The sequence below is a fragment of the Chlorocebus sabaeus genome, chromosome 12 (genome assembly GCF_047675955.1).
Source record: "Chlorocebus sabaeus isolate Y175 chromosome 12, mChlSab1.0.hap1, whole genome shotgun sequence".
NCBI lineage: Eukaryota > Metazoa > Chordata > Mammalia > Primates > Cercopithecidae > Chlorocebus > Chlorocebus sabaeus.
Genome location: NC_132915.1, coordinates 24,853,778 through 24,866,955, shown reverse-complemented (window position 1 = coordinate 24,866,955; position 13,178 = coordinate 24,853,778). Strand labels below are relative to the sequence as shown.

Genomic DNA, 13,178 nt, shown 5'->3' with positions numbered 1-13,178 from the left:
ATCAGTGCCACTTTCTATACTAAGCCTCCCATTAACATAATAATAATAATAATAATAATGCTTTACATTCATAAAGAGATGTGAGCCTTTCATAGTACAAAGCTCTTTCACTTCTTTTACTTACTGTGCCTCACAACAAATTTATGATGTAGAAGGTGGAAGATGTTTTCTTCAACCATGTAAAACATGTAAACGGAGTCGCATAATGTTGATGTGACTTAGCTAACATCTTGGAGTAAATTTTTTTATTAAGCTGATCTAGGACTAGAACCCGTGATTTAATCCCTTTCTCCAAGATTTTGCACTTTAATCCACTAGTTTTATAATCCTTGAGATAATTCCAGGGCTTCTAAAGTTGTCTGGCTCATAGAAGACAGTGACCAAAGATCAGAGGTTCTTTATAGTTTATTTCCCAAGTGCACACTTTCAGATAATGCAGCTGAATGTGTGTATTTTATCTATATCAAATTAACCCCAGCTTTTTTTTTTTTTTCTTACCTCTCTAAGGAAATCAGAAACTCCTCCATTCCATCACTGGCTACTATGACATTACTTAGTGTCAGATGCAGATATAAATGGAGTTTTATCAGCAACATTTACTCTTTCCCCCCACACCATGCTGCCTCCATGTGGAGAAAATAAAAGACTGTTGCTGATTTATTTGAATGATATGAAATTACAGAATATCCGCTATGTAGTGGATGGAGTGCCTATGTGTTAGGTTGGATGTATTCTAAGAGCTAGGAAGCATGCTGGCTTTGGATACCCTTTTGTAGGTTGTATTAGATCCTGAGGCGCATCTTGTTTTCTGGGCAATGATTACCAACTCCAGCAAAAGAACAAGAAAATGGACACCCTGCATGCTGACTTTGCAGAGCCACCAGAGGCCAGGGCAGTCATCTCCTGGCAGCAAACCTGTATTTTTCAGCTGCCTCTACCCTACAGGCTCACTCAGTGTTCCTCCAAGGCACATGCCCTTTTGTCCCAAGGTCCTGTGTCCCTGGGCAAGCCTTAGACCTTAATCTCCTTTGTCCTCTGTGCTCCCTAACTTTGGGGTGAGACAGCATGTGTGGAACCCACCTTCTATTCTGTTCGGACCAGGAAGCCAGATGGGCCAAAGGCCTACTTTGGGAAGTTGTGTAGCTTGTGCACAGGGAGTGAGCAGAGATGGATATCCAGCCCTTTGCTCAGTCAAGCTCTGCACCTGGGCTTCAAGCCACATTCATCTTCTGTTCCCAGCTTTAGGAGGGAAGTTTCCATCTCACAGAAGAAGCAACATCTGCTTGGTTAGCTACGGGGCTAGAAAGGTGCTCTTTCCAGTTCTCACCAAGGCACCTTCCTATGACCCTATTCTTGCCCTCTCACTGACCCACTCTTCCCAGTACTATTCTCCCTACTGTGCTTCTCTTCCAGTCTGGTAGCATGAATTTGAGGCAGCAGCCCTGAATTAGTGATGAAGCAGACACCACAATCAGGGTGCAAGTGTTCTCACTTTGCAAGCACCCACAAATTACATGATTGGTTTTCCTTGAGTTCTTTCTCTTGACATGAAGGACAGAATCTTCCTCCACCCCCACCCCTAAGGGTTATTTTCATATGAAGGTGTGGGTAAGATGGTTTTGTTGAGTCCTTTGTGACTCGAAAGGCTACCTCCCTCCTTTCTAGTCTTCTAAATCAGAAGAGTTTGGTGGTAGTGGTGGCAGGGGGATCCTCAGAAAGCCCTCTGGGGAATGTGGTTGACCTGACAGCTGGTAGTCTCCTGAACTCGGAATGCAGGGTCCTTTGCACTCCCTTTGTTCTTACCTCTGGATGTAGTAGTTGATTCCCAGAAAATGGGACCCCATATGGAGACCCAAAGATTCCCCAGGAAAATGTTTCAGAAGGGCTTTTAAGCAAAACCATTTGTGATCACATGTGTGGCTCAGACTTTGTTTCTAACTGTTCACTACTTTCTTTGCTTCTCCATACAGTACCTCTGGGGTTTGCCGTATGGCAGTTTACCTAGGAAAACAGTTCCCAGGGCTGAAGAGGCATCGGCAGCAAACTTTGGTGTGTTGTACGACTTCAATGTAAGTGTCTCCACACAACTGTATTGGTGGGAGGATGGATTTCTACTTAGTTTATTTTACTCTGAAACCCATGGCCTCCTCTCCTGGGTCAGGCTGAATGTCTTAATAAAGATGTCCCTGCTCCCTTTAAAAAGAAAGAAGGAAAGAAATAAAGAAAGAGAAAGAAAGAAAGAAAGAAAGAAAGAGAGAAAAAGAAAGAAAGAAAGAAAGAAAGAAAGAAAGAAAGAAAGAAAGAAAGAAAGAAAGAAAGAAAGAAAGAAAAAGAAAAAGAAAGAGAAAGAAAAAGAAAGAAAGAAGTTTCTGTATATAAATGTGACTATGATTTAGGACAATGGTAATATGATACGGGAATATAGACTACTGAATAAAGGTGAGCTCAGAGTTCAAAGACTTGAAGCAAATATTCTTATCACTGGCTTTGGGAAAGAATAAAGGAAGAGTTTGTAAATGTGCTTTTTGGAAAATCTTGTTGGATTCCTAGGGAGTTAAAACTTTTGCACTTCCTATTAACCTCTTCCTAAACAAACCTCCTATTTAGTATAACTCATTAGTTAATACTAAATAAAGCTAAATATTGAACACTAAGAAATACTAAATTCTAACTTCTAAGTAATACTAAAATTAGTATTATTCCATTGTAGTATTCAAATGAGTGTTACTCTTTGAGCTCCCCTAGGTAGAGATTATTACTATGGAAAGGAGTTCTGTGGAAGAACTGGGTACTTTCCCATTTTCATGGGGACTCTTTGGGTCTCCATGTGGGGTCCCATTTTCTGGGAATTGACTATTAAATCCAGAGGTAAGAACAAAGGGAGTGCAAAGGACCCTGCATTCCGAGTTCATTCTATGGAAGAACTCCTTTCCATAGAAAAACCATTTTGGACTACATGTATGAGTCAGGTCTTTGACAACAACAATGTAATTCCACATATTCTTTTTTTAGTAGTGACTAGGTTAGAAATGTTTGGAAGCATACGGGTGGGAAAGTACCCAGGTAGAAATTGAGGAATTGATAATTCAAGTAATTTTTGGAGGCTAGACAATGAGAATACAATTTTATACAGACTGCAGAATGAAGGAGGGAAAAAACAGACTTCCTGTTTATAGTGTTAATATGTATATCTTACAAACATTTTGATTTCTACTTTTAGTCTCCTTAAATTGTGAGTTTCCCAAAGAATGAATCAGGTCTGCTACATCTTTTCAGCCCGTAACCTAGTCCTCATCCAGTAGAGGTTAAATGATCTCGTTGACTGACAATCCTGAGTGAGGGGGATGATTTGTAGAGCCTTGAAGTAAGAACCACAGGACCAGTTTATGTGAGGAGTACCAGAGCATGCAAACCTTAAGAAGGGTTTCCCATCTCTGAGTGAACAAAGCAAGCTATCAAATTAGCATAAGGCACAATGATAGGGACAAATATGTGGCATTTGTAATCTTCAGTCACCCCTGTCAGTTGGACTTTCCATTTCAATTCAGCATTTTTTAAACTCAATTATAAACATACATAGGTTTTACAAAGATGAATGTGACATGATTCTTGACCTCAGGGTACTCGTGATATTAGAAGGAAGACATGTAGGCAACCAGTATACAAGATGCTGTGCACAAAGTTAGCAAAATTTTAAAAAAGGAAAAAAGATTCTGGGAAACCCTGAGTAAGTGGTTCTTATTTCTTCTTAGGTGGGTCTGGCTTTTACAGAAGAGATGGCCTCTGAGTTGGATTTTTACCTCTTCCCTTTTATTTCTCTTTTCTATCACTCCTAATTTCTTCCATCTCTTCCTCCTCCCCTCCCTTTATCCCTCCCTTTATTTATCTCTCTCACTTTCAAATTGCAAACAATGCATTACTATGTCACCTTACCACTGTTTTCATTTTTCATTCTCTTCCTCTGATTAGCAAAATGACAAACTTCCAATCTGCTTAATAAGAACAAGGACTGCGATCACTGACTTTTTCTGCTTTTTAAGGCATACCAGAGAAAGGAAGGACTAAAAATATGAACAAAAGGTCTTTTCATTTTTATGTATAGATTTCTGAAGTATAAATACTTCTGAATTTCCCAATGAACTGAAATGGAAAATTTTGGGCAGAAAAGTCCATTTGGGGTTTGAAAGCTAGTGACTCAGTTGAGGAAGACAAACAGAAAAGTTGCTGTAAGAGAGTTACTAATGAGTGGACAAGAGGGTCTGAGAGGCAAATTCAGGGGAAAGTAGAGGGAAAGAGTTTGGATGATGAGTGTGCTACCAAGATTGTATCACTGCCCTTGACAGCTCTCTCATGTCCAGTTTGGTGAAATACGGTTTATAGATCGGCAGAGGATACAGAAACCAGAGTGTTCTATGATATTTATTTCTAGGCCTGCCTGAAAACAATCCTAAGGCAATGAGAGAATTTTTAAAGGTCAAGAAAGTAACAGAAAGCCATTACGCTGATTTTATTCACTTACAGGCTTACTGCGTGCTGGTATCAGTCGTTAATTTGGCATGCATCATTGCTGGGGTTAGTAGTGATTTTAATAGCTCTATTTCTCCAATGTCTGCATCATGCAGTGAACTGTGATTGGTAAGTAAGGTGCCTCACTTCACAACCCTCTTCATGGTGGGTATTTATATCTGAGACTAAGCTCAGGAATGTTCTTATATGTGAAATGGAGAAAATAATAGTATCCACCACAAAGAGCATTAAGTGAGATAATGCATGAAGCAACAGATAGCTCACACAGTACAGGCTGAGTATTCCTTATCCAAAATGCTTGAGACCAGAAGTGTCTTATACTTCAATTTTTTTCAGATTTTGGAATATTTCCATATACATAATGAGATATCTTGAAAATGACACTCAAGTCTAAACACAACATTCATTTAGTTTCATGTACACCGTGTACACATAGCCTGAAAGTAATGTTATCCAATATTTTAAGTAGCTTTGTTCATGAAACCAAGATTTGATGGTGTTCTAACTGTGACTTGTCACATGAGGTCAGATGTGGAATTTTTCACTTGTGGGATCATGTCGGTTCTCAAAACAGTTCAGATTTTGGAGCATTTAAGAGATCAGATTTTTTAAATTAGGAATGCTTAATCTCTAAATATTTCTTATTAAGAGAACCATAACTTGACCAATGGCAAACAGTTATAAGGAGACCAATTCGGGATTCAGGGCTGGTGGTATTACATGAGGCCGTATATGTGGATAGTGACAAGCTAGTAAAAGGACTTTTATTATAACAAAGAATAAATATGTAAGTAAATAAAATAAATATGTAAGTAAATAAAAGTATTCTGACATTAACGAGGAGTTATTGAAAGATTCAGGGAAAGGAAGCAATAGGATTATATAGTCGTTGTCAAATTGTTCACTGAATAACGTTATTATTTAAAAGAAAATATTACTGTTTTAAGGAATTTTATATGATATACAAGTTTTTACGACTTTGGAAGTTTGAAAGATTTGTCTTTTTTGGGGGGCAATGATTATATTCTAAATTTGGCAGGGAAAGATAGGTTGATTCACGTTAAGGAACATTTTGCTTTTACATTTTTGTAGGAAAAAGGAATTCAGCCCATCCTACAATAAGCTGATAATTGAGCACATTCTCTATACTGGGATCAAAATAATTTCACAAGTACATCAACAAGAGAGAGGGCAGGACCTTTAATTATAAAACTGAAGATAGCAACAAGAAAAAAATGTACAAAACTTAATTTAAAATATAGGAGATTTGGTTTCACAGTAAGAATCCAAAAGAATAAAGCCAAGTAGTCACTAGTAATAAGACATTATAGATTCAGATGAGATGCTGTCTTGGTCAGGATGTGGTGTCCTCTATGGCAGAGGGGAAGAGGCTGCCAGAGCACAGATTGTCTTGAGTATCTTGCATAGATGGGAGAGATCAGATGCCACAGACAGCTGTGGGCTGTCCCTTTAAGAACTCCCATGGAATGGGCAGAGACGTCCTCCTTAGCACATTAGAATTGGACGATAAGAAAAGAATACAAGGAAGGAAAAATAAAATCTAGTCAAGCTCAAGAACCTGTGTATGTTACATCAGGTTAACCAGACCTTTCTCAGAAAAGAGAATCTAAATTTCCAGTTATATTGCTTTTATTTATGTTATCATTTTTGTTAATAATATCAAAATTAATGTAGACTAAGTACCTATATGGGTAGGCACTGTGCTTAGTGCTGTGATATTTCTATTTATTTATGAATATTATACTCATATATTTGTAGTTATTTATACTACTTGTTTCAGTATGCGTCAAGAAAATGGAAGGCACAGATATCTCAACAGAGACAATTTAATATAAAAAATTAGTTAAACATGTATTGGGGCACTAAAAAGGAAAAAGGGACATTGAGGTAACATGGAAACGGTAACAGGTAACACAGAGCAGTTTTTACCGCTACTACTAGGAGAACAAAAGAAGTGGAGTTATTAGAATCTAGGAGCTTGGAGGAAGGGCCCTGCATGGCCCCAGGGAGTGTGTGAGACTGGTTTTGGGTGTGCTCGAACAGGCTGGAAATGGAACCAAATACTGTTACTAGAGTGAAGAGGCATTGCTGGAGCCATGCATTCAGGAAAGAGCAAATCCCTTCTCCTGACTTCTGTGTCTAAGTACCTCCTATTGGAAAAATCTGCAAGGAATCCGATCTCAAAGGATAAAAGTAACTCTCCAAGTCCCGTCTCCAGCATCACAAAGCAGCGTATACAAGGATGGGTCTGAAGCTGAAACAGTTTACTAACTGGCACATTGTTCTGTTTATATTATAACGTATTCCTCATCCTAGTCTAGTAAGGTAGACATGACCATTCCTAATTTACAGATGGAGAGACTGAGTTTCAGTAGGATTTGATGTTTTCCTCCAAGTTCCATAGATGGGAAGTGGTGAGGCTGGGATGCTTCTCTGGTCTGTCTGACATCTCTGTCTGACTCTGAAGCCTAGAACAAGCTGCCTCTACATATGCTACTAGGAGTCACTGAGATGGCTACAGTTTTTATACTGGAAATTCACAAAAATGAGAGAATTTTAGAAATAGAGGTGCTCTTCAATATCTTCCGTCCTACACCTTACCTTATAAAGTTACAGAAATTTTTAGTTCCTGAAGCATGTTCAGGGTCTTATAGCTGATAAGAGGCTCCTAATCTAGTATTCTCTTCATGCCCTGTATTCCGTCCGTAATCTTCCTGTTGTAATTTCCAGCAGCATTCTCACTGACTGTTTCTGGAACGTCATGAACGTTGTTTCATGCTATATCTATTTCACAAGGGGAGGAGCAGTTGAAGCAATTGAGTCCCATTTTCATCTTTCATAATAATCTTGTAATTCCCAAATCAGCTTCTCAAGTAGAATGAGAGCTTCCATGTTTCTTTTTCCCTGAATTATTTTTGTATCATTTAAATACTACTTATGCTTTATTAAAATATTCATAACAGAAAATCGTACTTTGAAATTGTTATTATTAATTTTGCTTTGGTTGGTTACCAGAATTCTATTTTTAGTTTCACAAATTAATTTATTTTTGAAATAGACAATAAAAATTGTATATTTGCATGGTTCTTTGCTTGATCCTATGACTAATGACTTCATAGATGTGCCCACACTGTACTGTCAGACGATCTAAGTAAACAACCCAGTATTCCATCTACCATGGCACCGTGGAGGAAACCATTGACAAAATGTTTTTAAACCCCTTAAAAACTCACAATTCTGACTTTCGCAAGTCATTATTTAAGCTTTTGAAAAATGCCATTATTTAAGCTAGAGTCATTATCTAGGCTATCATTATCCAGGTAGAGCTTGGGATATGTGTGACCTCAATATGAAAACATTTGGATCCACTCTCTTGGATCCAAAGAGGTGGCATCTGGAGCCTGTCTCTCAAAGGAGAGCTGAATAGCACACCCAGCTACAGGATCAGTTGACCTTGAACAGACTATATAGAGCTAAGTTATTCCATATAGAGGCAGGTGAACAGAAGCAGAAATAGATTAAAGGTCTGCATTTACAGAATAATGTCAGATAAACACAAGCACGATCTCCTATGGTACAGGAGCCTATTGGATGGGAAAGATCAGAAAATCTTTAGGGTAAGGGTGTGAGGAATTACCAATCTGTAGAGCTTCATCTGGGAAACTTGGACCCTCCTCTCCATACCCATGAAAGCTCAGTGTTCTGTGACTTAGAAGCATGTATTACAACTCATCCAAATTCTCTTCAGTTATTAGTAGACAAATGCCATACAAAATGTGCATGATCAGCTAGTCTTATGGCTTTTCAAAGTCAGAATTTACCATTTTGAATCACCGTATTTTTTTTTAATCTTCTTATTGAGTGCGTAATGATGCATCTTGCTGATTGTGTAGGAAATCTGTTTATTAAAACAGCAAGAAACAGGGAGGTTATTATGTATGCTATGAATCAATTAAGCAGAAATTGTATCATGTAAATTAATAAAAGTAGAAGAATGAGTTTAAGTCAGTAGGAAGAGGATGTCTTTGTTGGCAAGATACTTGGAGGCACAAGGGTGATATAGAAATGATAAAGAGGAAGAAGCTGTATGGTTTTGATATTCTTGTGAGGAGAACGAAGGAGGAACTAAAGTGGAATTTGGAAGGAGCTTCAGCTGATATCAGACAGTGAGATCATATGGGTAAAGATTTAAGTTGTGAGTAAAGGGAAATGCATTCTGCTTTTCACCTTGAGAGTGCCTGCCTTGTACATTGCTGATGGATAAATGGTATGTCTACTTCGCCTCCCGTTTTCTGCTAATCATTATAGATGTGGGAGATTGAAGATATCCTACAAGGGGCAGGAGAGGAGACTTAACATCTATTATGTCTTAAGTAGGTGCATACATTAAATTTTATCCTCATAACAACCCTCTAAGATGGAATATATCATCCCCGATTATTTCTTCTGCCCTGACTGCCTCACATCCCATCTTGGAGGTCTGTCCTTAAAGAAGACAGGTTAGTGACATTTTGAATATTAATAAAAATGAGTTCAGTTCCCTAATCAACATTGACAACTCTTTTAAATAAAAATCTTCCAAAGTAAGGGTGTCTCCTCTGAAACATACCTCAGTTCTCTTAAATTCCTTTATCTCTTTTTGCACTGGACACATGTAGAGGAGATATTTTGTGATTCACATATGGAATAGCACATCTTTTGTTTTAGAAATATTTCAGGAGCTCAAATGCATCTTTATTTGAAAAGGTGAATCATTTTAGGTTTCCTGAGGTGTAGACATCAAGACAATGTTATATGCAAGAGATATTGGCGGAGGGAGGCATGTGAAGGATAAAGGAGAGAGGGAGCCAGAGTAGGTGGGAAGAGCCTTTAGATGGTAATGCTGACCCTATACCTGTGAAAGGAGAGAGAGAAGGAAGGATTTAGGAAGAGTCTCAGATTGCAGTACAGTTCTGAAAGAGTCTTGGCTAGGCTAATGGTGAGTCTCTAAACAAAGTATGCCCATTAGAGAAATTCCATATTGGTTAGCAATAACCCAGCTCCAGTATTTCCCATCATGCTCGGTCATTATCTAGGTAGAAATAGGGGTGTGTGTGACCTCAATATGAAAACAGTTTGGTCCACTCTGGTGGATCCAAGGAGGTGGCATCTGGAGGCTGTCTCTCAAAGGAGAGCTGAGCAGCACACCCAACTGCTACCTTGAAAATGTGACTGGGCTCCTCCACTTTAGATCATAGCTGTTCATACTGCTGTTGTTGCTGTTATTTAGTTTCAACAAGTTTCAAATGCAGCCAGAATGACCTGTTTACCACAACCATTGTCTGGACCTACCTCAGTGCTAGGGCAGCAGAGATTGAACTCCTAGATCATCAATAATTCTTTGGTGGGATGACCCCAAGCAAGACTGCTAAGCCTCTTGTGGACAAATTCAGATGTATGAATTTTCAAATCCACCTAGAGATACATCTCTTTCCTTAGGAGCAGAGATCATAACATTGGAGAGGGTGAGGACCCTCTCATCTGTGGATGTAGTGAGATTCCTTCAGCGGCTTTGCTGAGCAGGGCGGGGTGCTGCTCAGGCATGTGATGCTGGGACTGGCAGTATGTAAGGGCTCTCTATCCCTTATTTACTTCACTTCCTCGGTGACCAGTGCAGGTCTCTTTGGTTCAACAGGCTCATTAAGTTTGATTAAAAGAAGAGGCGTTTCATATTCTATTCTAGGTCCTAGATTGTTTCTTTTACTTTGTAAACTTGTTAATTTGCTACTCCTGGGTGACTTTATGACACAGCTCTAGCTTGTGACGAGATTAATTCCTGGGTCTGCTTTTAGCTTTCTTGATATTTTCAACTTGGGGACTGATTTCTTAAGGTCCTAGCGATGCTTTGTTTGTTTGTTTGTTTTGTTTTTTTTTGCTTAGCAACAAATTTTAGTTGTCATCACCTCCCTCAGGCTACACTTGGCCAAACCAAAGGTGAGCTTTTCTTTTGCAAATATTCGGGATTCATATGATCCTAATGCTATACTTACAATATGAAAACAGCATTCCTTCTTTGGATGTGACCACAGAAATAAGCCTTCTTTTCATTAACATAGTAAACATTTGTTGAGCATTTGCCAGGTGCCAGGCATTAAGCAAAGGTGAGCAAAACCCAAGGTCTCCGTGCTTGGGAACATAAAGTTCAGAGGAGTAGTCAAATAATTACAAAAATAAATCCAATTGTAATTGTGCCAAATGCTATGAAGGAAAGCTATATAGTGTTAAGAGAACTTACGGAAGGCAACCTGATGTAGTTTAGGAGCTAAAGGAAGGAGGCAGATAAAAGAAAATGTTTTTATCTGAGAAAGTAATGCTCAAATTGGGCTCTAAGGAGTCAGGACAACCTCTGAATTTGAAAGAAGGGAGAGGCATTCTCAGCAGTAGAACATCGAGTACAGAGATCCTGTGATGACAAGAGGTGGCCTTATTTGAGGGACAGTAAAACTCAGAATGTGAGTAGAGCTAAGTAGAGCTCAGAATGTGAAGGGACATCAGAACTCAAGGCATTGGAGAGACAGAAGGGAACCAAAGCACGTAGGATCCTCTAAAATCTAGACTGCACTAATTATCTTTTTTTCTCAGAACAATTAAAAGTAATTTAAGTGGGGGTAGGTGGGTAGTGACATATCAGACTTGGATTTTGAGGTAATCAACAGATTGTAGAAGCGCAAGATGAACGTGAGGAGATCAAGGAAGAGTCTTTCGATATGACTAAGTCAGAAACTAAGATTGGAAGAGCTAAATTTACCTGGAAGAAGTTTTCTATATCTAAATATTGGCTGCCGAGCTAATAAATTAAAGGATGAGTCATTGAATTAGGTTAGAACTTCACAATGCATTAAATTATAGTCAATAATTTAAACACATAGCACTAAATCATAAATCTAATACATCTACTGTGACAAGTAGAGATGGTAAATCTATTCATTTTTTCCAAGTAGTTGCAATATATTCTTTACATTTTAAATTATTTTATTTGTTCAAAAACTCCTTTTTAAATATATCATACTAAGGTATCTCCCAGTATAGGCTGTGTCCAGATGACCACACACGTCTTGTTTCATGTATGAATTCATAAAGCTTCACTCTGAGTAGTTTAAAGAACGAGGGGCAAATTTATAACTCCAGAAGTCAACCGGCCAACAAAACCCTCAAATATGCTTTTAATCTCCTCCTTGCAAAATGAAAGAAAACAACTTTTTTTTTCTTTGTGGAAAGAAATTATACATAAAAGCTCATTTTATAGCACTGAGATTATCTCATTTTGTAAGAGTTTTATGCAATTAGACAGTAGGAAAAATTAAAGAGTTTTTCTAGCTTCAATGTCTCTCAGATACTTCTTTGGTGTTTTGATTCATTAAATCCCAATATAAGATTATTATTGTCATGTTACTGTCTTGGATGATTTACTCTATTTTATTAAAACAGGTAGCAGAAAGCAGAAGAATAAAAAAAGTTGGTGTACATGACAATTTAAAGGAGCTTATTCTAACTGAGGATTCCTAATGATTACCAGAAGCAATTTTTATTTTGTTCATTCAATCACTCCACAAATATAAATTGAATGTCAGATGTTGGGAATACAAAGACAACTAACATATATTCCCTGCCCACAGGGGCATTATGATCTAATTGGATATGCAAACAAATAATTGCCATGCAAAATGACAATCTGAGACTGGTGGACATATGTCTTAGGCACTTGGGAACATAATGGAATAAGGGTTGAGTGTCGGGGTTTACTGGAGTTCAGATACTAGACTCTTGAGAGAGCCCAGTAAAGAGAACCTCTATTTCCCATGTGAATTCTGAATAATTTGTTTAAAAAGAAGAGGCAGATGGGCAAAAAAATTTCCACATTCATTATTAATAGAAATCGAATTGGAGGAACAATCCAGAATTCTGAGCCAAATGGTCTTGCTGATTTGGAACCCCAAATTAGCCAGTTTACCTCGAGGGCAACTTATTTCCTAGAGGAAGAAAGATATGTTTGGGCTGGGCCTGCCCAGTTAATTTGTTCCCAGTTTATTAAGATAAATCACTACACCTCTCCTGGGGTGGAGTGAGTGTAGGGACAGAGAAAGGCTGAGGCGTACTGCACTGAGTGAAGCTCCGTGCCTCTGAAGGAAATGCTGAGAGAAAGGAAGGGGCAACTGGCTGTGGTCGAGAGCTCAACGAAGGCTTTACAGGTATCTTAAACCAGTTTTAAAGAAAGGGCGGGAATAGAGCAGGCTCTAGAATGGGGCAGGCAATTGGGAAACGAATTCCAAGCAGAGAAATCAGCATGCACAAAGGCATGGAGGCATGAGATGGTGCTATGCTCTCAACAACCAAGAGTGATTCAGCCAAGTTCATATTTAGGGAGAGAGGAGAGTGGCAAGAAGTGAGCCTGTCATACTAAAAAAATAAATTCAAAAAAGGGCCTAATCAGGGAGAACAATTTCATTATGTTCAAGTCAGACTTTATCCTACAGGCAGTGGAGCGCACCTGGAATAGGAGAAAGGAGTGGGTTTGGGAAACTTTCTTGAATGCGCTATGTTCAGGCTTCCTATGAGACATGCAAGTGGAGTGAGATGTGTAATGGCGTTGG

At 38.5% G+C, this 13,178-nt stretch overlaps 1 protein-coding gene across 1 annotated transcript in view; it reads left to right on the top strand.

The window, feature by feature from the left end:
* The window catches only part of TMC1 (transmembrane channel like 1), a 184,152-nt gene that overhangs the window by 97,076 nt on the left and 73,898 nt on the right, over positions 1 to 13,178 (top strand). Inside the window, exon 10 of the mRNA XM_073022220.1 lies at positions 1,971 to 2,069. Within this exon, the coding sequence (XP_072878321.1) occupies positions 1,971 to 2,069 (99 nt within the window). The remainder of the gene's footprint in view (positions 1 to 1,970; positions 2,070 to 13,178) is intronic.